General features: G+C 45.5%; 1 protein-coding gene across 1 annotated transcript in view; it reads right to left on the reverse strand.

The window, feature by feature from the left end:
• Positions 1-25,639, reverse strand: part of adgrb2 (adhesion G protein-coupled receptor B2) — a 229,312-nt gene that overhangs the window by 160,143 nt on the left and 43,530 nt on the right. The window contains exon 2 of the mRNA XM_055513035.1: positions 13,262-13,345. Coding sequence (XP_055369010.1) covers positions 13,262-13,345 — 84 coding nt within the window. The remainder of the gene's footprint in view (positions 1-13,261; positions 13,346-25,639) is intronic.

Raw genomic sequence — 25,639 nt, forward strand, 5'->3', positions numbered from 1 at the left:
CTCTGCGTTCAGCCTCGAGGCGGGTCTTCCACGAGCTCTTAACTAAATGGCATCTTTGTTAGGGCTATTGTTGAGAGCAGGGCCACGGCGTAGACTGCACGCTCCAATAAGCCAGCAGACAGTACAAAGGTAAGGCCCTTAGTTCAAGTCCTGGTACGTGTGTGTGTGTGTGTGTGTGTGTGTGTGTGTGTGTGTGTGTGTGTGTGTGTGATTATCAATAATGTTCCATATGCTGGACATTCAGTCCTCGCTCCTGCACAAACATGCTCCTGACCCCGAGAATCACTAAATGCTGCTTTCACCGAGTCCGAGTTGCGTAATTATCGTAGCATGGGAGTAATAAGTACATGCCGTGCCAGTGGTGCATGCAGTTGTTCTACATTAGGAACAAGTTGCAGTCCCCAGCTGCAGGCCCGTTCTTAAAGGAAAACTTCCATTTTGGCTCAATTTTAGCCTCTAACAGCCCATCCATAATTCATACGTGTGGTATCTTTTAATAGCAGAGCTCAAAAAGGAATCACAGCGTGTGCTCAGTGACACAGAAAAAAACATACTGCACACACAGAATGCGATTCATACTCTGTGTTCACTGGGTCATGAAATATTTAAATGAAATATTCTCCTTTTTTGTTGGGCAGACACATAAATTTGACGAGGAGGAGGAGGAGAACATCCTGTCACAGCGAAAGTAGGACTTTCACATCCTCACAAGACTAAAAAAGAATATAAAAAAAAAACCAAACCTGTCCAAACACTGCTGTGACGTCATTCTTGGCTGCAGTCAAGATTAAATATTTACAACGCACCTTTCTCCTTCAGAACGCGGGCTTAGCGTGAGAGGGCGTCAAGGCCGCTCACCGCACGTTCGTCTTCAAGTCATCTATCTGTCTTTTACAATGACGCCGGGTCAGAACATACCATATTTACAGTATGTTTCATTGTATATTTCAGTATATATTGCCGAGGTCAAAGGCCAAATCTAGAGCATCTGTAGATTAGAGATAACTGAGCACTGACACTTTTTTAAAGAAACTGTCCCACCTCATCTAAATATTATGTTTGTGGTATTTTGGCTTGTACTTCTACAGTACTTGTGTTTCTATGTTTTTTTCCTTTTTTACAGTCAGACTTGTTGAACTTAAACGCCACAGAGGCGAATCAGACGACGCATCTTATTTTTAAAATAGCTGGGCTAGCTTTGTCAGCCGAGAGTGTTGTAGGTATTGTGTGACAAAAGCCCTTGAAGCCTGGATGTCATGATACAAAATGTTCTGAAGAGCGAACGCATCCTTGGGGAGTGTTTTTGGAATTTTCAATCACACGGTACAGTCACGACTAGTGTTTAATGATGGCAGTGTTGACGCGGCGTTAGTGTTTCACAGCTGTACCCTACCATTCAATGCACATTATGCACATTATGTTTGCAAGAAAAGCAGATGGTTATTGTTTTATACGTGTATGTATGAATTTAATCAATATATAAATGCACAGGTGTCCGCGCAGATCCACTATCGACAGACTGTGTTTGCTAGGATGTTGAACAAATACAGGCTAATTCATCACACCCACTTATAGCAGCACAGATGAAAATGTTTGGTGCATCACTTCGTAGATGAGATGCTAATGTAATCCACATTAGCCCGCTCGATCATGCCGAGATCACGCGTCAGCCTTGGCTAAGTCGCAGCCAACCTCTACAGCTGTTGCATATTGAACCCGATGAACTTATTAACATGTTTGGGCGTCATTCTTTGTCGTTTGTCACTTTTGAATTGCTCACTACATGACAGCAACAGAGTGTCGTTCCACCCGGTTCCTTCAGTGGGACACACTTAGTTTACTTGTTGATGCGACGGGAGCATCTGTTTTCTGACATAAAGTGGAGTTTTATGTCTTTACATAATGTATTTATTAGCCTCATGGAAAACTGCTGATGCAGCAGTGGCAACTTTTTTTTTATTCGCTGGAAAAAGGCAGATTCATGTATATTTAATACCTACAAATGTCAGGAAATATAAAAGGAAGCATGAATCCTGAATCGTCTTCAGTGAGGCTCGTGTTGCTGTCCATGGTGCTGAATGCAGCATTTTAGCTGATATCTGCATAATAAAAAGGAAATACCTTGTGCAGTGTAGATATAAGTAAAAAAAAATAAAAAGAAACAAGAAAGCAGTTTAATTTTCCTGGTTTTGTAACATGAAAGTCTACTTAACCTCTAAAAGTTGAACTTAACGTGGATCTTCATTCGGGTAAAAGCTTCATTCAAATGACTGAATGTATATACTATGTTAATGTGGAAGTGGTCCCCAAGACTCTCTACTCACACAGCAGGTGCGGTAGCAGCATTTTGCCACTACATCAAGCTATATATTTACATCTGCACCAGAGACTTGAACTGAACAGACGTGATGCGTGGAGCCACTAACGCAGATAAAAACTAAGTTAAGAAAAGCAAAGTTACCTCAAAGAAACTGTGTGCTTTGCTCTTCTGTTGCTACCTGTAGTCAATAAGGAAAAATAGCTGAAGGCAGAAATATTGTTTGATGTTACACAGTAAAAAAACTAAAAAAATATTCAGAAACTGCATCATGATTTCATCACAAGCATGAGGTTGAAAGTTGCACTGACCATTTTTAAAGAAAAAAACATTTGTGCCACGGCAAATGCCAAAACTAAATTGTTAAGAATCTGGGCTGTTACCGAGTGATGGGATTTTGAAATATGAATGTTGCGTGTCTAAATGAATGCCTGTGATACTTATCCAACTGCAGTCAGTGCGAGTTAGATATTTTGCTTTTCTATGGACATGGTCGAGCAAAGGACATAATAAAAAAGCGAAGAGACGCAGACATTGTGATGAAAGAGTCATTACGCCTCTCTGGTAAAAACACACCATGAATAAGCGAATGTAGTAAAACCCACAGTGTACTCGTTAGTGTCCACACGATCCTATGATGAATGTCTAGACCTTGAATTCATAGTAAAATATATATCCACTGAAACTTAACCATGGTAACGACTTCTAGCGAGGGTGTGAATGTCTTGTCCTCTGCAGTAACACAGTCGGCGTTTAACAATCTACAGGAAGTGATCAAACTGGTGTTAGCATCAATGTGGCTGCGAGTCACATCTCACCTGGTAGTTGTAGTGGGCATTCACTAATGATATATTACATCCTTGAATATAGATATTTCCTTACTGACATTTGAGTCGGGGAGCAGAATTTATGTACGCGTAGCATTAGCGGGTGCTAGCATGCGCAACGACAAAACAATCACTCCATCAGGAATGAGAACACGCGAGTGAATAGGAACAGGACATGCAGGACATGGAGCCACAGCACAAAGCGTCATCATCACATCTGAAGAAGAAAAAAATCATCACGAAATTGAAGTCACATGTCAAGGTTGGCTGAATCCTCTCGTACGTCTGCGATCGTGACTGCAGCGTAATCACTGGACTGAGACCCTCCACTGCCGCGACCTCCCTCCCTCCCTCCCTCTCGGCGAGTGATGGGCAGGACGCAGGCAGGTGATCTCTGCACGTATGCTGGGTATCGTCGCATACATGACACGGAGCCTCCTCTAATCTGAGCTGAATAGAACAGAGCGGGACGCGGGTTTGACGACTGAATCCAACACGGCCCACTTGTCGCATTATATCCCCGCGTACCCCTTCTCATGACCTCTCCTTCCCCCAGCGCACGCTTATCGCCCGCCCGCCTCCCTCCACGCCAACCTGCCCTTGAAGCGGCGGGCACGCGCTCCATCACAGATCCCCTCCTCAATGAGTCCGCCGTCGCAGACGACTTAAGCATCCGCCCTCCTCCATCCATCTGCACTCCACAGCCTCTCACCCCTATTATATGTTTTCTATAATCCTCGCCGCCGCGCTCACAATAAACACTGAGGTCAGTGTAATGCTAAGTGCTTCCTGGCAATCATCATCGGTTTAGCAGTGGAACGTATGCGTGAGTGGGGAGGTGGTGGGGTGTGTGTGTGTGTGTGTGTGTGTGTGTGTGTGGGGGGGTCTGTTCTAATGGCCGTCTAATCATTTTATCCCTGTTTTACAAAGGCGCATAATAAGTGACTTACAAAGGATTATCTGTGTAATATATACATGAGGTGCTTTTTCTGGCCCTCGTCTTACTTAGTGTTTGTGCCCTTCATTTCTCTCTTCTGTCTCTCTCCAGGCACTTATGTAATGCTGTTAACAAAAGCAGGCCGCATCACCCTGGTCGTGGAAGGGGAGAGGGTTGGGGGGGAAAGAAAGGGAACGTACGAGCAGAATTTCAACGAGCCGTCCTTGGTGACTGACCGGAGCCGTGTCATGGCGGCGCCGCTGTCTTGTTGGAGGGTGGAGCAGGAATCCAGAGTAGGTGGGTGCCTCTGGGTGGAAGCGGTATATACTTCAACATCACCGTCTTCAACGCGGCCCATAACCTGATACTGCACCTGCCCACTGTATCACACTGACTATGACCCTTCCAGTGACCCGGTACCGCTTTGCCCAGTTGGCCCACTGGCCCCGCCCCTTTGGGAGTGAACGGGAGTACCGGCCTGCAGATTTATGAGGCCCCATTAGCCTTTTATTACAGTAAGTAACAATGAATAATTGTTTGTAATCAGGACATTGGGTTGGTGAGAACCGTATTAGATTCAGCTCATATATCATTGGACAAAAACTAGTGGTGGGGACAATGAGGGATGAGGACGATGTTGGGGAGAAACCTCTCTTGTTTGTAATTGTTTAACCCGCAGGTGAATATGATTCTGTACTAAAACGCAGAATCATAAAGGCTTAGCACAGAAACACATGCGGCCAGATACACAGCCCCCACAAGGACAACACCGTTTTATGTACTTAAACTCCTGTAGCAGACAGTTGTTGGACAAATTGCTTATTAACAAAGTGCAATTAATCATGTGGTCACCTGGGCCACTGAGGCCCGGCGTGCGCCCAGAGCGGCGGGTTACGGGCTCCGGCGGCCCCTTAAATGGCTGTAATATAACACGGGGCGCCGTAAACGCCGGCGCTGGGCCGTTTGTCAAGGGAGCGCCGGCTGCACGCGAATACCGGGACGTTAGACGCAGGAAGGGGCGCTTCATCACGCCGACGAGGCTGCGAGCGCCAGTAAATAACCCGTCTCCCGTTCAGCTCCGCTCACAGCCCTTTTGTGCATCCAATTCTGCACACGTTGTTTAGCGTCGGACGAAAGCGCGATCGCGCTCTCAGCCTGGCGTATTAATAACTTAAGACTCCTTTCAATTTTCCCCCCACGACACCGGTGTTGGTCAAAGCGTCATATTTCAGCGGAATAACGGCGCGATTTACCGAACACAATAAAACGTGCCACTCCCGCACCAGATGCTCCCTAAGGACTCTTAGCGGGCCGGATGATGAAGGCTGTTGAAACTACACTTCCCAAGGGGGAGCGCTTCATTGCCAGCGCTCCTTCTGGGGGTAATAAACTTCCATTGATCCAGTGACAGCCCAGATTAAAATCAATCCTGAGTCCATAGAGTGTGCCAACGCGGCAGACTGCAGCGACCATCAAAGGAGGTGAGATGGTGAATTGGGGGAAGCTTGTGAGCAAGGGGGGGATTACATACAAATGTGCATCAGTTGATGCCACAGTAAAACACTGTCTGTCTAATGAAAGTAACTTTTCCCCCATTCTCTTCCTCATTTCAGGTTTTATGCCACACCTATTCATTTCTTCTCACAGTGGTGCACAGAGACGACGGCTGCGCTGTTTACACTTGTTAAGGCCACTTTGGCACAAAACAAGCGTGTCATGTGTTTACCGAACAGGAGAACACTGCCAGACAGGGAGCGACTGTAGCCGGTGGAAGGCGTGCAGTGAAAATCACTTTATGCGTGGAGTAGAAAAGGAGACAACAGCTGAGGTCGTTCTGCAGCTGGCTGTCCTCTCCAACACTTTCTGCGGGCACAGAAAACTTTAAGAAGTTGGTCCATGAGGAAAATCTGCTTCAAACTTTATATTTAGCCAGAGTCATTACAGTAGAAATCATGCGCATAAAGAAATCTAAGCACGTGAATCATGTTCCCTTCGGCTTTAGTAGTACATGCGTGTTCCCTCTTCTTTAAGCTCTCACCGGTGGAGAGATGACGCCCTGTGGCCTTGAAGCACCATATCAACATACAGTATGTGGGCTGCATGCTAGAGGGGGAAAAACAACAGACGCACTGTAAACTCTGACGGGAAATTGATGCACGGACATACAGTAAATGTACAGTAATACACACGTGGTGTCAAAATGTTACTGAACAGTACACATGAGCTGCGAGGACCTGGTGTTTGTTCATTAGGTGACAGCACAGTGATATTATTTAATCCATTCGTCATGTGAAATGATGTTTGCACAAGGAGGACAGTGAATCCTGGCTCCATATCTGCTGTGGAACAGGGAGGTGTTGCCCTAATTCCAAGAGAGTGAAGGCCGTCGTTGGCTTGAACATATTACTCTACTAGTACTTGTGGTAAGTATGAGCCGGCTCCAGGGCTGAGCATTAACAAAGTGTGCGTATTATGCGTTCTACTCTAAAGCGTTTTAAAGCACTAACTAATCCGACTGGGTTTTAAGAAGACGTGTATTAGTTAGGAAAAGGAAATAGATTTTTCATCTGACAATTTCCAACCCTTTCTATAAATGGAACACAAATTGGTGTCTTGCTTCTGTGAGGTGCTGATTTATGTCTTCTGACATTAGTGAAGTGGAAAAAGGAGAAAAAAGGAAAAAAAAAGCGGTGTAAAAAAGGGATAATAGAGTCGCATAGTAATGGAGGGAGAATCCATGGCTGCTAATACTCGCCCTGATGGGGCGCAGTGTGTCCAGCTCTCATCCGATAGTGCTGATTGTCAGCGAAACGTTCGGCACAACCCGAGTAAATCAGGCGCCGCGCTCCTCCTAACTCTTGCAGAACAGAGCCTCAGGACGCCGCATTGACTAGAAGGTGAAGCAGCTTTTTATTATTCCATGACCCCTGATGCTGCCGTCCTCCTGCAGGCCGTAACCCGCCGCCGCCAGCCCCTCGGCCTGTCACCCATCACCACCACTGGCTCCAACACGGCCCCTGAGCTGAGCCTGCCGGGCTCCCGTACCTGAGGATAATTAGCCGCTAAACGACGCCAGCGCCACGCGCCGCCATCGGTTTTTGGGATCTCGACGCGGCCCTCGTGAGAATTCAAGGCCCCGGACGGTGCCCCGGCTCCCTCATCATCAGGCAAGCCCATTATTCAGTTCTGACACAGTAATGGGGCGCGCTCTTTCCAAAGCGATTGACAGAGGGAGCATAGGAGTAAGATAGGTGTTTCAATCAGCCTGGGATTTGGCTACAGAGCCTCATTTTGCGAGATCAATATCGCAAACAACAACTCAGACATCACCCTCCAAAGTAAATAAAATGTCTGGCAGGCAGAACATGGCTGAGCAGATACTGCACATCCCTGGGAAACGTGGGACCAAGTTACCAACCCCCCCCCCCTTCATCACTGCACCCGTGCTGCAGTTCCACGCTGACAAGCGTCTGGCATTACTCCTCAAACCCAGTGTCTGTTCACATCCACTCAAGCCCAAGGTTGCTTTTACAACAGCACACCCGAATACATTTAACAATATCAAGAATGTGAATGTGTTTTGTTCCACACTGGCCCTGGATGTGAACTACTTCTATCCATTCACGTGTACTACATGTATTTGTAACTAAATGAACCTAGTACAGCGCTTCAAGAGTCCACTCAATGGCACAATACAATAATATATATATATACTGTATGATTGTAGCTCAAGGTTTAAGAGCACAAACCATTTAACATAATACACTATGAATGGCAACCACACAGCTGCTGCACTTTCCTGTCATTGTATTCTTGTTCTACCCCCCCTCAGCCGGTCAAGTCAGATGGCCGGAGATTCAGTTGAAGGAACATTTTGCTCTTCACAGTTGCTTCGTGCTTCTTTAACAGTTACATTTCATAATCTGCAAATCAAACAAAAGGGCCTTGAAGGGTTTCAATATTTTTTTTTCCACTAGTACTGGACAAACCCAGAGTCCTATGTTCCTGTAGATACATTAGTGACACATTGTGACACATTCTCCCCACCACCATGTCGCCAGTGTCTTCAAATAGGAGAACGAACGGAAGCAAGAGGCACAAGAAACAAACAAATAGCTTTCAGAACCATCTGCAGTTGCTAACAAAACTATTTTAATCCTCTAAGACTCACCAGATTTCATTTAGTGCTCACAACGTGTAATCATATGCATCTCTAATTAGACTTAATCTTCCATGTTTGTCATGTGAGACGTACGTTAAACAAGATGTTAAATCACCTCCAGGTGAAAGGAATTAGTCAGTTCTTAGACCTGTGCAGGAAAATGTGTTTCCCCCCCTTTCTATCTTTGCATTGCTTGTTGTTCCATGTGTCACAATGCGGGTTGTCGCCCGGGGCAACAAGCCTATAAGCCAGGCAGGATTGATGTTTAATGAGGATGACTCTCACTGACTCCTTATCACAGCCATGTCACCCAACACTGACACTTTTAATACCACGTGTCACTCAAGGCGCCGCTAGCAGCCACTTACCTGCACCGGCGCTTCACAGCCACCGACACGTGCAAGCGCTGCACACGCACGCATGCACGAGCTCACAGAGACCCGCCGGATGCAGCTCATCCCCAGGTGCTGAGGCACGAATGCAGCAGGGCGGACGCAAGATAAGGAGCCCAGATCCTTTCCTTTAATGGAACAACAAGGCATCAAAAGGGATCAGAGGCCAGACAGAGTGATAGACGAGAGGTATTTAGCTTGAGCCACTCCCCAGGACACCTTGTATTGTTGACATTTTGCTTGGGAAACACAAAGACAGATAGGGCGCCTAAGCCCATCTTATCTGGGCTTTGTGCTCCACCGGTGGACGCCCGGCACCGGCGGCCTTGGTGCACAGCGGAGCAGCGTTGTACAGTATGGGAGCACGAGGTGATCGTCGACCGGCCGCGTCGCCTCCCTTTCAGCCGCGAGCCAAGCGTAGTTTCCTGTCACGGAACGCCAGCGCCCACAGAACAACAGTCAGTCCGTGCAGCGTTTCAAGAAGGCGACATCATCCATAAAACTAAAGCCTTGCGTTGCGAAAAAGCGGGATTGTTCCTGAAAACGAGAGGCTCGTGGCAAACTAAATCCCCTGTTAAGCCAAAACAAGGGCAGGAACACAATTGCCTGAAATTTCCCTGCCTTGGTAACTAAAGAGGAATTGATGAAAAATGCTACGGGTGTGAGTGCGACACAATAACTTCAATTAGCTTCAAGGCAAGTGGCTGCAGGTCTTTCTTTACGTCTCCAACTGTGGCATGTTTCCATCCCTAAATATGAAATTATTATTATTATTCCCAACATCTATCTATCTACGAGCTCAAAGCATCTTTGATGGACAAATTAAGGTGTTCCAAAGCGTACAAATCAATTGTTTCATGCTGAATGTATTCACTTTCTTACTCCCAGGCTCCGGTTCTTACGCTTTGGTTAAAAAAGCTTCTTCTTATTATTAATTTTTTTTTTAATACACTCGTGATTAACTTCCACACACACCTGCAGGCGGCCTGTGCTGCTGGCTCCATCTTTGACTGTTTAAGTAAATCTGCCGACAATTGGAATAACAATTCACCGTCAATGATTCATAATTCATTGTTTATTTGCTCATCTTCAGAGGAGGAGAGGAAGTCGGGACAGAGCAGAGGGGTATTATATTGAATTCCTATGCGACAGCAGGGGATGCTTTGACTTGTTCCAGATATCCATGGAAGTCCATATATACTATTTTCCTTGAACGCCCCTTGTTTAACTGACTCTGAGTCTCTGACTCGCTGCAGAGCTCTTGTCGCTTTGAATCGATGCAGACTCTGCATGTTTAAGACATGAATTAGTCTACATTAAGGTATTTCTGGCGCCGCCGCTGCACCAGCCTGACTGCCGCCCCCCCCCATCACTTTGCTCATTATGCACCTTCCTCCTCCAAATGAAACATAAAGCGCGCTCTCTACGCATGTCAAGCGAGGAGGAAGTGTACACACGGATCAGACTCGAGTCAACATCATTACTGCGCACAACTCGTCTCTGGAGTGGAGCTGACTTTTTTTTTTTTTTTTCTTATAAGTACACACTGGTGGCTTTGATCCCAAGTTCTATAGTACGGACCCCCGCCTCCCCCCTCCGCTACCCACCACCCATCGCATCTGGTAATGAGACGTCCTGGTCAAAAGCAGAGTAAACATTCACACATACAAACATGTACAAAATGCAGACGTAAATATTTATGAGGCGGCTCTTAAACACAATCTGCAGGCGCTGCAGCCGCATCCCCAGCTCTCCGTCCTCATCTTTCAGAGAGTTAAGATGTCGTCCACCTTGTGCTCCGCTGTCTTTAATCTCCAACCGTTGCACTTAAGCCTACTATTATTTTTGCCATCTCTTTCTATTTTTGCCAAATTTCCATATGGGTCGTGACTCTCTCGCTCTCTGACCTCGCTCCTCTCTCCTTGCTGCCCTTTCAGTCACAGGTTGATCGTTTGGCATTTTCAAGAGAGAGACAGTGGGCAGACAGTTACTGTAAGATTCATCCCAAAATCTAATGCCCTGTTACTAACTTTTAGCTTCATTTGTCAGAAAACATTACTCATAATTCAGACAGTCAGGCTGTAGTAGCTGTGATTTTGTGATTGTGTTGAAATATTGACTGTCTTTAACGCCCTCTGACTTATTTTTGACAATGCAGGACTAAAGGTACAGGCTCTGCTCCTTCACCAGAATTTTTTTTGTGAATTTGTGCTGGCTCAGCAAATAGTCAACATCAGACAGAGGAAATCTGCGAATCCTCGCTCGTCAACTGGATTCAACCAAGTCTGGCTTTCCTAAATTGGCACATAAACTGTTTAAATTATTAAATGAACTGTTTTAATCGGTTAATGGAAAAGGATTAAGTGGGTGATGCCGTTTCACACTGAAAAAAGCTCCGTCGGCCTCCCTTCATTGACGTTCTAATAAGGTGGAGTAACAATGTTAGTGCTCGTAGTGATTCATTTGCTGCAGACATTAGAGCGGTTTTATGGGAAAACAGCAATATGCTTTGGAATCCTGATGTGATCAACGTTATTCACTTATCCTGTTATCCACTTCATCTAGCCGACGTCCTGGACTGGGTCGGAGCCAAATCTTTGGATTCTGCTGGCAATGAGGGGAAACTTAATCGCCTTGTATTCCCTTAATTGGAAGCACTCAGGACTCAGAACATAACCCGGAAAACTACTTATTCTGTCAGTGGAGGAGGTGGGACGAGTGAGGGGAGGGGGTGTCATTTGAACTCGCATGCAACTAACTCCACGCAGTATTGACAGTGTGACACTAAGCTGCCAACGGTCTGCGTTTGACTGTCTCTTAAGGGCGCCTCCATACTCTGCTCACCCTTTTACTCCCTCCGCACCTCCCTAATACCAACCCCCCCCCCCCCCCTCCAGTCTGCCCCCTAGTTCTGACTCTGCCTTCCTCAAATTTCACTCGACCGTAATCCAATCAGTCTCGTTTGACATTTAAATTGAGTCTCAGCGGGGGCCTATTGGACGAAATAGCAGGAAAATGAGAGGAGGGAGCACTAGTCATCCTGCCACTTTTTCTTGAAGCTTCCTCTTGTTTTTGTAATGATGTATTGGCAGGGAGAACGGTGTGTGTGCGCGTCTGTTTGTGTTCGCTGGCATAAACGCCTTTTGCGCGCGTGTCTGTGGAAGAGGCATGCCTCCAGCGCAGAGCAATGACAGCCAGCCTAATGAAAAGCTGGGTTCTGATTGACTGGCTGACAAAGCGGCCCACTGCATAATTATGTCTTGAATAATAGATGTCCATACTTACACTTCCACGGCCACGCCAGCCCAGCCAGCTCCGTCTCTCCATCAGGCCAGCGGAGCTGATGTAGCTTAGCATGCTCGCGTGGCATTCAGGGGGCGCACACAAGTGCTCATCAGCTCTGACTAAATAATGTGCAGGTCTGATCTGCAGCTAAAGGGAGTGTTAGGAGGTTTTCTCAGCATAGTCACATCGTGCTATTTCCAGGAAGCTGTCTGGAGGCAGCTGCTTGCTTGAGGTTCCTCCGCTTCTGAGAACTGGACTATTACTGTAACTATTACATATGTTAACCCAGCACCAATGTAATCTCTGGCAATGGCGTCATAATAGCATGTCAGCCTCAGCTTGACAACTGCTTTAGCTCTAATTTCATTAGTCTGCTGCCATAACTGTAGCTGCACTTACAACACAACTATCACGGGTTTTTAACCCTTGACTTTCTTATTCATCCAGGTCCAGTTGAATTCAGATTCAGCGTTTGTTCCTCATCTCATAATATTCCCTGATCCGCCATTTGCTTTGATTACAACACACAACCATCACAACCACAGTCCAGCGCCACTGACAGACACAAACCATTCACTCTGACACTGTTCACACCTGCAGGCTGGTGAAAGAGTGGGTGCAAACAAACCTCAGGTATCAGTTACAAAGCTTCAATAAATACAGTAAATAGTTTAAATCAAATACTCCGGCTTAGAGCCTCATTCAGAAAAGTTAGGGTGAAGTAACTGATGAGTCTGGGTTCCAGAGGAACCTCTGGGCAGTCTGTCATGTTATTGTTGTCTGTTTCTCACCTCACGCCCCCACTGCACATCAAGGCGTGAGGTGATTTATCCAATTGAACATTTCACAACAACAGATGCATTAGTTGCTGGATAAGTAGAGACGTTTTTTGTGTTGACTCACACATAAAACATATTTCGGATCTGTTTCTTACTGTTCATAGCATTAGAGCCCAAATCTTGGAAGTTTCTCACAGACATACGGCAGCGGTCTACCTGGTTCGCCTACCCACAGTATGGCTGCACACTCTGAACTCCTAAAGTTGACCCTGCTTCTGTAAATGACGGGTTTTCAGGGTTGGATCAGGGCAGACGCACTCACACAGCGCGGTGGGTGGACCCAGACTACCTGCTTAGAACTCATGCCATCCAGTCACTTACTCTAATACACATGGGGAAGTAAGTCCTGTTTAACCGTCAGTCAGATGAAATTGTTATTGTTGCGTGTGTGCTTATTAGGATCAATCTGCAGCTGCAAAGCTTTCAGAGTTAAATGGGATTTCTTGTAATGAATGGCAGGATATGCGGCTGTAATAGTGCGGTTTTGGCTCGTATCACCCACCTTATTTTCTGTAGGTCCTCCTACACTTCTGGCTCTGCTTGTGCTCAGCGCCCACACAGCTCTGCCCAGATGACCCTGCTGCACCTGTGTAAAAAAAAACATTATTACAATGTGAAATAAAAGGGCCCTTCCTCAACGGTCTTTAACATATCGTGTGATTTCTGCGCGTCTCTATTAAGATAAGACAAAAACCAACAGTGGCGGCATTATGATCTCGCTGCAGCGCATCCACCGAACAACCTCTACGCACGAGATCAAAGCTTTTCATCAATCGCGCCAGTTAAAAGGGAACCGTGGGTTCAAGAGCTTTCAGTAAACTGCTCTCTTTTTCACGAGACCGTATCCCCCGCTGTGAATGGAGAAGAAATTACCAAAATGTCTACAAACAGATTTAAAACCAATATATTTTTGTCAGCTGATGATACGAGAGACCAGTTGCCAGGAGCAGCTGAGGCTCTGCATGAGACTTTACATACTGTATGATCTAATGATGGCCTTCATTACGACACTGTTGATTTGATATTGCATTGGCATTTAGTTTCTATCTAGTTTCATCCTCTTCATTGGAAATATCTGGTTTCATATTGTGGCCTTTTACACAAAATCTATCAGTCTGAATAAAACAATAAGACTCATGTTTCTTGTATTGATGAAAATATGAACTGTGTACAACGTAGTTAAGCGTCCTCAGAGAGTGTTGGTATTAAAGCCGTGGCTCTTATTACTGTGTCAGAGAATACTGGACAGGAAATTGCTCACAGGTGGATGCTGGGATGATAGCGAGAGCAAAGGAGAATTCACGCAGGGCGACGTATGAAGAGCAATATTGGCAGCAAAGTGGCGGCGGCGGCGGAGCATTCACGGAGCTCACATGAAAAACACAATCAAATGCAAACATAGCATCAGTGCAGCCACCCGGCAAACGTAGACCCGAGCCGCTACGTTAACAAGGTCTCCACGGCAACGGGATGAGATAATAAAAGGTAAGCGTTACCGGCTATATTTAGCCCTTGGGTGTATTTTATTTATTTATTTGGTCAAGCGTGACTCCAGCTCCGGTCACAGTGCTCGTGATTAATGCACACGCACGTGTGCAGCGTGCGAGTGTCCACAGGATGTGACTCAGGCCATTTCTCATTGGACGAACAACGCATGGAGTATTCATTTCCCTGTTTTGCTCCAGCTCGCAGATCATTGCTCATCATCGCTACTGTACGTGCCTTTTCCTCAACTACAGTACAGGGTTTTAGTTTTCACCTCCTACTTCCAGGTTCAGTCTCGATGTTGGCTGTGACACGATCCAAGCAGTCGTGCAGCAGGTCTCTTTCTACCATCGAGCGTCACAAAACAGAAATCCTGCAACGCTGTATTAGAGGACGATTAAGCTGAACGTGAGCCGTCAGCTGTAGGACACGTAAATAAGTTATGCCATATACATTTATTATTCTAGAGGTGAGACATGGCTGCAATTACTCCCAATCTGAAACATGCACAAGGTGTCAGTTTCCATTAGGGCTAAACTGTTTGTCAAGCACCTGGCAACCGCTGTCGGAATTCATAAACCGGCTTCACGCTGGCGGAATCAACAATCTTGCACCGAATGTGACAACGCGCGACCTCTTGACCTTTAGCGGCGATCGCAGAATGCAGCGGTAGCGGCGCCACTCACTCACGGTGCCTCATCTCCCGCCCCGCTGTGCGCGCTCGGCCTCGCTGACCTGTGACAAGCGAGCTGGCCAATCAGAGGACGGCAGCCTGGGACAGAGGCAGGGATGGACTCCAGGCTCAGCCTCACAGATCCCCGTTCACACCGAGCTACAGGAGCCACAAACAGCCTCCTCTGCTCTCACGGCACCTTCTCTGCCCCAGTGTCACTCCTGCGACGGCGGAGATGCCAGATACCATGGGACGTGTTTATCCTGGTGTGGTTGGCTACTCATGGGTGACTAAATGCCAGATGCCAGCGTAATTACGGCCGCAGACAGACGTGATTACACATCGCCGTATGATTATTAGCTCCCGCACGCGTCTGCATGCGAGCGCATCCGCGGACCTTTACGTGCGCTTCGTGCCTCAGTCGGCTTCTTATTTGCTCTGTCTTTCTGTTTACGCCGCGCCTTTGTGTTAGCATACATCAGTGTGACAATGTGTCTCCACGTGTGGGGATGAGAGACCCAGGCAAGGCAAATAGAAGGGGAAAGAAAGAGACATGGAGTCACTCATGTCTGCCTGTTTGCTTGCATTTGTTTGTCTCGTTCCCACGCAGCAGGCGGAGCACATTAGCGGCAGCTTTTGGTGATGGAGACGACAGGAAAAGCACAATACTGAGCCCCATTTGCATAATAGTGGGCCTAAAGGTTCCTGTAAATCTCTCCTGCGTGTCATAAGGTTATTAGTCCTGAGCCCCGTTCCGGGTCCGCCTGATGAACAGTACTGGGTCGGACGCCTGTGATGAATGTACCCCACTTTGAGCGTCCTCTGCACTTTCTTGTGCTATTTTATTTTAGTTATTTACCACGTCTGCGCCGCTGCGGTCGCCTAAATAAAGTCAGTCTCATTATGTGCGTTTGGATTTACGTCATTATCGACCAGAAAGTGCATATAGCAGCACTGTGGCTCAGCGCTCGCAGACACTATTTCCCAGGGTGCACACAAAACTGAACAGGGTGGCACCGAATCAACAGCAGATAAATCAACTCGTTTGCTGTCACCATGGTAACAATGCAATATAATTAGGTTTCCTCCCTTCAATACTTCCAGGTATATTAAACAAGTAAATAAAAAAATATGTATTAATGTGTTTCATTCTAAAACCGAGTAAGGATAGATCCGTCCGCCAGGCTGGGGAGCGAGAAAGTTTATGAATGATTTCATCTCAGCTTTTCCTCCTCCCTCACTCACCTGCCCACACGTTTTCCTTATAGTTAAGCTGTAGGCGAGTAATATTTGGTTTCATCGCAAACAAATGAGCTTGTCAAAATGTTTGGCACTTTCCAAGGCAACGTATTAGAGGAGAAGATAACCAAAAGCGGCTCAACGGGAACATGTCCTCAGCGAAAAGGGCTTTGGCAATTTGATCTTGCTCTCACCATCTAATCATATAATTAAATGCTAGACAGCGAATTACACCTAAGATTTGTTGCTACAAACACGAGCACCGAAAATGTTCGCGCGGGCCAAAACTGTGATCGCACCAGCGCGTGCATTAGCCAGGAGCGACTCACGAAAACATGTTTTGATTGTGCTAATTAAAGGTATTAACGCGGCATTTTTCACACAATCATCCGAAAGTCGAGCGGTAACATACTGTGTCTGCAAATACAGTTTGCGGGTGATGACGCTGGTTGTGCCACGAGACTGACGGAGGATTTCGTTTTCTCCCTTTGGGGACAAAAAGCAGGGACGCAGGAGAAGTGCATCAAGATTTTCTCACCACATGGTTTTGTGTGTGTGTGTGTGTGTGTGTGTGTGTGTGTGTGTGTGTGTGTGTGTGTGTGTGTGTGTGTGTGTGTACATGCACCAGTATCACACCAGAGCTGGACCACAGAGCCACATTACGAGAGGTGAAAGTGTAAAAGGGGAGCAAAGAATTGAAGTGGGGTTTGGCTGGAGGGTGTTAAGAAGTCAGAATGTGTGGGGAGAATAAAGAAAATGTACATCAATAAATATTTTAAACAAACAGTGTGTTCTTTGGCCTCAGAAACACTAGTTGACTCGTCTGTCCTGGCAGAATGAGCTCTCTCTCTCTCTCTTTTCCTGCCGCAGTCATTCACGGCTCTCATAACATGCTGCGATTCTTTGGCGAGCGGCTCCATCTGTATGTTTTCTCCATGTGTGGGCTGTAATCAGGTGCACCGTGGCCAAGACGTTGTGTGTGTGTGCTTGTGTTCCTGCGGCGCATGTTGGCAGTGGCTTCACCAGGTGTCGGTGGCAGAGGACGGCAGAGATCAAGCTGTCGTTCCTCTAGTCCTGTTTAGCATGAGATCCACTTACTCCTCCATTAAAACGTTATATACTTCTAATCAGAATTGCAGTATATTAGTAAAAGCAGGATGTGAACAGAGTGACTACTACATGTATGTATCACTGGGATGTGTCCAGAGCAGCTGTTGCATTACTGGACCCAAACCATTTATCATACTGGTATAAACGACTTTGCTACTCAACCAGTCACCACTCGACTGGTGACGGAGGCCGGTGAATGATCCACGGAGCAGCGCATTAATAGCCCTGTCATAGCCGCACACTGTACCGTCAAACCGTGTTGCTCTGTATCATCATTCATATGCAGCGAATGCGCTGATTTTACAGTGTGTGCATAAATATTTCACAGATGAACGACCCGGGCGTGCGCTTCGTTTGGAGCACGGCATAGCAACAACCGTAACCACGGAACACGCTCCAAAACCACTGGGCTTCAATTTCGCCCTGAGTTACTGTCAAAGAAGAATTGAATGCTAATTCCTTATTCTGCCTTTGGATTTTATAATTAAAACGGAAAAAGGCTCACTCTGTTACAACAATATATTCTCCAAATTCCAAATTTCTCTTCTTTCCAAATTGAGAAACATGAAATGTATGAATAACGTAAAATCAAGTTTACATGTTTGGAGATTTGAAACGAAATAATAAACCGAGTGCTGAGCTGGACACAATGAGGACCCTTTAAACGGTATTTATCCACTCAATCACATGCCCACAGTGGAGCACGCTCACTACAGCAGCAGAGCCCATTCAAAAGGCTTTAACTAGGTCACGCTGCTCAGCGCTCTGCGATCTATTAATATCATGAAAAAAAAATGCATGGCACTGGAGCGAGACCTCCGCTCCTCACACCCTACCTTGTCTCCCTTATGACTTCTCCATGCACATACATACATTTATAAATAAAATCAATTTCTGCTCTTGCTCAATCCCCGCAGGATGGCAGGGCTACAGAGCAGCAGCGCAGGCCTCCTTGTATCCTCCAGGGCGTAAAGAGGAGGAGAAGAAGGAGGAAAAGGAGGGACGCGTCAAACATTTCCCTCTCCTCCCCGACACAAGCAATCCAGGAAGTCGCTCTCTCGTCTCCTTCCTCGGCTTCTTTGAGAATATCTGCATGACTACGTGGGACTTTTGATGTTGCTGAGAGCATCAGCTGTGACATGGCCCAATGATTAGAACATATGTCATCATTAAAGGAGGGCTCGGGCAGGAAAGGGGACGGCGCCGAATGTTTGAATCAACAGGGAAGCTTTCATCCGAGACCGACGCTCCCTTTTATGACGCTGGAGCCTTTGAAATGCACATCCAGGCGGTTCTTCATTGAGCAAAGGGTGAGGGCGTGGAGCACCGCTACAGAGGAAATAGTGTGCACTCATCACTGAGGTTCTGGAGCTTATCGGAGTCTTGGAAGCGCTTCGTTCATGAGTCAGGAAGTGATTAGAAAATGAATGAATCTGCCATTTTGGCACCAAACATCTGAAGCCTTAAATATTGGAACTGTGGTATCGACAGTTCTTCCAACAATAACTGATAATCGTGAGCCAATAAGCATAAAAATGGAACAATGTCATACTTATTAAAGACATGTTTGTCAGTTTGATGGTGAAACTCCTTCGTTTCCGCCGTCCCATCGTTGACACTAACAGGCTCCGAGGAATGAGGCAAAAGCACGAATAGGAAATAAAGCCGCTGCGTTTAACAGAGTTCTCCCGCAGCCTCCTCCTCCTGCACGCTGCTTTATTCGTTGTTTACATTTCAAAGACTGTTTAATGATGGCGCGTTGGGGGGCATTTGTGAGCGCGCTGTAATTAATTAGCGGTTTGGGAACCTACTGTAAGCGCTTGGACACTAATGATAAAAAGAGGACATTCAGTATATTCACGAGAGCTTCAGCAAAACCAAATGAAACACGGAACTGCATTAAATTAACACGACGTGCTGCGCGTCGCTGGGCTGAGCGTGAACGCGGGCGCTTTAAAACCACGAGGAGTTAAACACACATTGCTTCGTCTCAACCTTCTCTCTTGATACAGGGGCTTCACCCGGAGCGTTCAACAGCTGGGATGTGTGAAACGACAACACTGCAGCAGGTACAGTATGCAAATTAACGACCGTAAACTGTGTTTACTACCGTCGCCATGGAGAACCAGGACCACCACCTCTCACGATGCTTGTGTTCGTTCTACGCCACTTCCTGGAGTTCTGCTGGAACCATCGATATCAACAACAACAAAAAACAAATCTAAATAAATTTGCTTCCAAAAGAAGCTCCAGCCAGCAGGTGACGCGTGGAAGGGCTGAGTTCTGTTCAAGCAGAGCTGCAGGTTTGTAGCGTGATACTAATTCAAGCAGATATTTCGTTTTTAGTTTAGTTTGATTAAAATATCTTCTTTAAAAATTGTAAAACTTCAAATTTAATGCCAAACTGGTGACCTCCTTGCAAAATCAGGAAACTTTTTTCCTCAGTGAATGTTTCTATGGAAACACTGATGTTGACAAATCAGCGAAGCGCGAGCCAGTTAGAACTTTGACTAATGACTCCACTTCGCACAGTTTTGCCTGGATTGTTCCGGTGACGTGTCGGTTTGCTGCTACCAGAGGATGCGGCGAGGGATGAACCCCAGCATGCATGGCTCACTCCGCTATAGTTACTGCAGCAGTGGAGGCTACAGGCAGTGAGACACGCTGCTAAGCAGATACGAGCTCAGGTCCAGAATCTATTATTAAAAACAATGTACAGCAGAATAGAAAACGGAGACAGCAGAGACCTTCCCTCATTACTACACCAACCCAAACGCACGTGAGTCTATGTTCAGCACCGTGTGGACATAACAGGGCGAAGGGTAATTGAAATTTCACGGGCACCTAAGAGTGAATGTCAGCAGAACTCCCGAAGTCCCCTTGAGTTCATTACACACCTTGATCTAGTTTTAGCACAGCGCAAGCACAACGAGCCAGTACTTAGAAGAGGAACGTAACTAGTAGGATCAGTCCAAAGCTAAACTCTATTAAAGATGACGAGAGGCCGTGCTGTAAAAAAAAAAAAAAAAAAAAAAAAACTCAAGCCATGAAAAGTTACACCTTAGAAAGAACAGATGGACTTGGAAAAGGTCAAACTCAACGCTGGAATTTTCCAAATCGCTGGAAGAAACACTGTCGGCACAGGTTTGTGCTTTCACATGCGCCTGTGTTTTTCTTGGTCTTTTCATGAGGCTGAAAAAAACGCTCACAGCTGACATTAGTGGCAGTAACACGGAACTATAAAAAGCAAACAGCGCTAGAACGCCGGCAGCTGCTTAATACTGGAGTCAGGCACAGACTAAAAGCATCATCTGTTTAGATGTCTTTAAATATACAAGTGTTTGGTTTTTATATTGCTTTTTGAATCTACTGACTGATTATTTGAAACTTTTAAACTATCAAACTTGTTAAACTTATCAACCTGAGGTGGTTTTGTTTCACTAGTGTCGGCCAACGCAGCATAAATGGCTGCTGCTGCGGTGGTTGACAACAAGTTCTAGAGACGGTACAACACGTATACGTGTTGATCCGCTCCGGCGGCCACCGGTTCACCCGGCCTCACCTGATAACGCCCACGCGCCGGAAACGCACACACCAGCGCCTATTGTGATTGCTGTCCTGCTCTCCGCCTAATTGCCAATTAAACAGTGCCTACAAAGCAATCAGGCGCTGGCTGGGACAGATGCGATGCAGAGAGGAGGCTTGTTTATAATTTCCCCAGCAATAACTCTTTACCTCAGCGCATGGTAATGAGGCAGACTGCACCTCGAGTCGTGCCGCTGCCTGTGGACGTCCTATAGATGTTGCTGATTACACTTAAGTATTTCTGAATGGTCAGAAAACACTTTAAAGTTTGCATTATGCCTGATTAGAGCTCAACCACTGGGGATAATGGGAGATGAAATCCACAGGCTCGAAATGCTTATCTTATTAAGTGATGCTAATGACTGTGGGGCTATAGAATACAGCCATACACTGCAGCCTTGTGTGTGTGTTGTTTTGGGGAGAGGCAGCATCGTTCATTTCACTTCTCGCTCGGCACAGACTTTTTACAGCTTACGTTTTTCTTTGAAGTTATTTTTAATTGTGTTGCCTGGATGAGTGTTAATTAAGGAATCAGTCATTAATCGCAGGCTCTGCATTAGCAGCACTGGAGCTTAGTCACAAATCTGCTATAGAGGAATGAAAACTTCCCACCAATGGGCCTTTAGTACATTCTTTCCTTGGGATGGAGAAGCGAAGGGGATAAACGCTGCTCTCAGTTGTGTTTCCTCAGTCTTTGTCCTCATTTGACTGAAAAAACAGCAAAGCATAAACTGATGGTTTGAAAAATTAAAACCTCCATAGAGCTTAAAGTCCACATGAAATTGAAATGAATATTCTCCTCTGAGAAGAGACACTCCCTCAAATTCCAAATGGAAAAATTGGCATTTTACATTTGTTTCTCTCATTTAAAGGATGTTTCTGATTTCGTATAAACCGGTCTTAGATGTACTGTATTTGCGGCTGATGTTTATTGTATTTTACAAAGTTCTGTTGAAATGTTAGACCTTGAATGCATCACTAAAGCTAAGTCTAAACAAACACATTGCAGACGTCACTTAGACATCAGGGTAGAAAAGATAAAGGCAAAGACTTGTTCGTTTAATGATTATAACGAACGCCAGGGACGCCATCATCATTCATCACTGCTATTCACTGCTATACTCACATGTTTAATGAAGAATCTATCAGACACTCAATATCCCTGCTGCTTATTTCCTGCTTTAAGTTTAATAGATTTAATAAAGGATATTGTGCCTTTAAAGATGACTCTGATTGGCTTATAAAATGCTACCTCAGTACAGTACATACTGTACATGTACAGCAGTATTTACAGTAGTTCTCCTTGTACTGTACACCAGACAGTGTATTTGAACTCTGACTTTTTAACACCATAAGGATGTTGCATCATCTATCGCGCTGCTGCACTGGGTGCACGCGTACCAGCCGGTTTCAAGAACGCAGAGCAAAGTTGAAGTTAACTTGCCGCCACAATCAGGCCAATCCCTTAGAGGGGCCACAAATCTCATTTCCTATTTCCCACCTCTGTGGCAAGATACCAATAGCAACATTAAACAGTGCCCTCTTGGGCTCAGCGACGCCGGTGGAGGAATGACGGTGGAAAAACAGCAAGACACAGGAGAAAGGGAACAGTTGGGTTATTAGAAACTGGCCACTGGAAACTTGTGTTTACTAATGAAATTAGCTGAGGCAGCTTTGCTTGTTACAATAGCATTTAGCTACAATGTATAAAACAACACGTAAAAGCACAAAAGTAATAGAGAAATGAAACATACAGTAAGACCTTTTAAAATGGCGAAAATGTTCTATTTAATCAAGCTTTGGCTGTGAAGATTAATGCAGGACTATTATGTCTGCCCATATAAGCCTAACTGTGGGGGATGTTCTGTAGGTCGAGCGTGATGAAACTAAACATTTTGCATTTATACGCTGATTAACACACACAAAAAACTGGGCAATCAGGACTAGGCAGCCACACGGCAACAATCAGCGCTGATGAAACATGTTGATTGTGGAGGTCATACACAAATCCAAGAAAAGGGAGGCTGAACGCATTAGCGGCCTCTCATCGGATGTAATTAGTGTCACTGGTCACATTAGTGTAGCCTTCAGTTTGAGCCCAGTGCCGGATTAGTACTTTTATCCTTTCTGTGAAAAGATCATTTTACTGGAAACAGGCAATTACAGTGCACTACTGTACATGCAGAGTTAATCACAGGACGGACTGTGGGGACGAGAATTTTAAACCAAAAGCATAAGAAAAACAAAAAACAACATAACTATGTTATGCTTACTTTTAAACCTTTGTAATGCGAAATAGATAGAATCAACAACAGAACTATTTTTTTTTACTACTGACATCATAGAATGTCTTATTTTGCAACTTCTGTTTTTATTTTTGCAAGAAAAACGCTGAAGCTGGTGTAACCGACAAGTTACTCAATGCCACCACTTAACTGCCTGTTACTAGTCAGTTGATTCCACGCTGTGGACTTCCCTGATAGGTTCAGTACAGTAGTTCCTGGGTCCAAAAGCTTTACATCAAAAGACCCAGTTCACGGACTCAACAACTAAATTTGACAATATGCCTCTATTAACTCCCATCAACTTTATTAAAGCAACTTAATGTAGACTATTTGCTGTTCTCCTGTTTATGCACCATGTCTTACTTGACTACTATATACAGTAGCTGACATAAAAAACAGCTACTGTCTATAACTGGCTGATACTTAATTACGTGGCAATTTCCCTGAATGACATTATCATTTGATCCAGAGGGGAAGCATATATTGTTACTGCCATTAGCAGCTTAATAGCACATAACTATATATGTAATAGTAATAAGAAGCATGGAGAAAAGGGCAGATGGAAAATCATTTAGTCATTTGTTATGTAAGAGTTTTCAAAGCATGTGAAAGTGTTTGTGAGGACTTAGAAATAGATCATGAGCGGTTTCAGCGCTTCAGACATGACAGAGTCACATAGTGGCGTCTTATCAGTTTACATGTACAGGAAAATGCGTGTATTCATCCTAATTAGCCATTAATCTCATTGATCTTAATTGGATTAGTGTGCTTATGCATGTCCGGGTCATACCGTCATTGAGAACAGGGAGATAATGACGGGTTTGTGAACAAAGTGCGGAGAGGTTTCAGGTAATCTCACCATCGTTTGTGCCCCAGCTAAAAGTCGCAGGGATCTGAGGAGCGGGGTCAAGTCTGGTGCACCGCCGTCCGCCAGAACGTGTGTGAAGGGCATGCAGAAAAAAACCAAAACGTTCTGTCCTCAGCTCCCGGTTTTCATACCCTAAAGGAACTTGTTTATGGCTCAGTAGAGACAAACTTCTTTTAAAGGGATTAAGCTTCCAACACACTGAGTAACACACATTCTTTCCTCCTATTTCCCCATTATCCATCTCTGATATTAAGTCTGAAAATCATATTAGAGGAGAAAATCATTAATATTTTTCCCTTTTTTCTGCAGTGCCTTTTACTAGATTTACTTTTATCTAAAGGGCAATTTAATCGGAAGAGGGAAGCTACTTTTATCCCCCCGGCCCCCTCCTCTCTTTGTGCCTCTCTCCCTTTTTCTCTGCGTGCTTTGTTATTACACGATGATGCTTTGTTCTGTCGGTACTTTGCACAAGGAGGAAAAAAACGAAAAGTTCTAGGAAGTGAGTTTCTGAGTGAGGCGCCTGACGGACTCCCCCCGATGTGACATTAAATTAATAAAACAAATGTGGTTGGCTGAGATAGAGCACTTTAAAGCAGGTAAGAGGACAGAAGCGAAATCCTCTTCCTTTACCTCAATTGCTTCGCCAGTGTCCTTCCCCCCCTTTTCTCTTTGGAGTATGTGTGTGTGTGTGTGTGTGTGTGTGTGTGTGTGTGTGTGTGTGTGTGTGTGTGTGTGTGTGTGTGTGTGTGTGTGTGTCTGACAAAGTGAGTGTCTCACCTTCACATCGTTTAAATCCTCCAAATCCTGGGCTGTTGGACGGCGGCCTGTCTGGCAGTCCTATGGTATGGAGATGAATCCACCCAGCAGCAGCTGCCTGCTATAGTGTGTGGAAGGATTCCAACACACACAAACACACAAACACATTAAAGTTTGTTGGCACAAACAGCCATTAGTCCACACATTATTTCCTCAAAATGTTTCTTCATTTCAAGGCTCGTTTTTCACCATAACTGCACACATGTCCACTTACTGACACACAAACACGTACACACACACACATACACACACACACACACACGTGACCTTTCTTTCTGCCGCCTGGTGATCAGCGCGCTGAGATCTTCAGCCTCGTCCGTCCCCGGGGCACAGACACTGCAGCAATCAAACGTCTGTCTCCCTCACGTCCGTGTGCTGCCAACGCACACATAATCACACAATCTGACACAACACGCGTGACTCACTCACTCAGTTACCTCCTCGCACATGCTACCTCCACCCATAAAGCCGAGCGTAATAACAACGGCTGCTGCGGTTTGCTGCAATTAAATGTTCTTTATAAAAAGCTTTCACATCCAGTGAGCTGGGTGCATTTTTGTGGACGTGCATGAAAGCTACAGTAATGGTGGAATAAACAGGGGCAATTATTCAAAGGTCAGACTCAATAGTCAAAGGAATGAACATCCACGGGCAAAGTGAGTTTCTCGTGGCACAGCTCAGTGTATAAACACATAGCATTACTCTGTCTTCATTGTGTGTCTACCTGTGCTCCATCACTCATGCACATTTGCATACGGAGCAGTTTGGAGGCATCGACTGTGTTGTGTGCGTGTGTGTGTGTGTGTGTGTGTGTGTGTG

This window comes from Betta splendens, chromosome 11 (genome assembly GCF_900634795.4).
Source record: "Betta splendens chromosome 11, fBetSpl5.4, whole genome shotgun sequence".
NCBI lineage: Eukaryota > Metazoa > Chordata > Actinopteri > Anabantiformes > Osphronemidae > Betta > Betta splendens.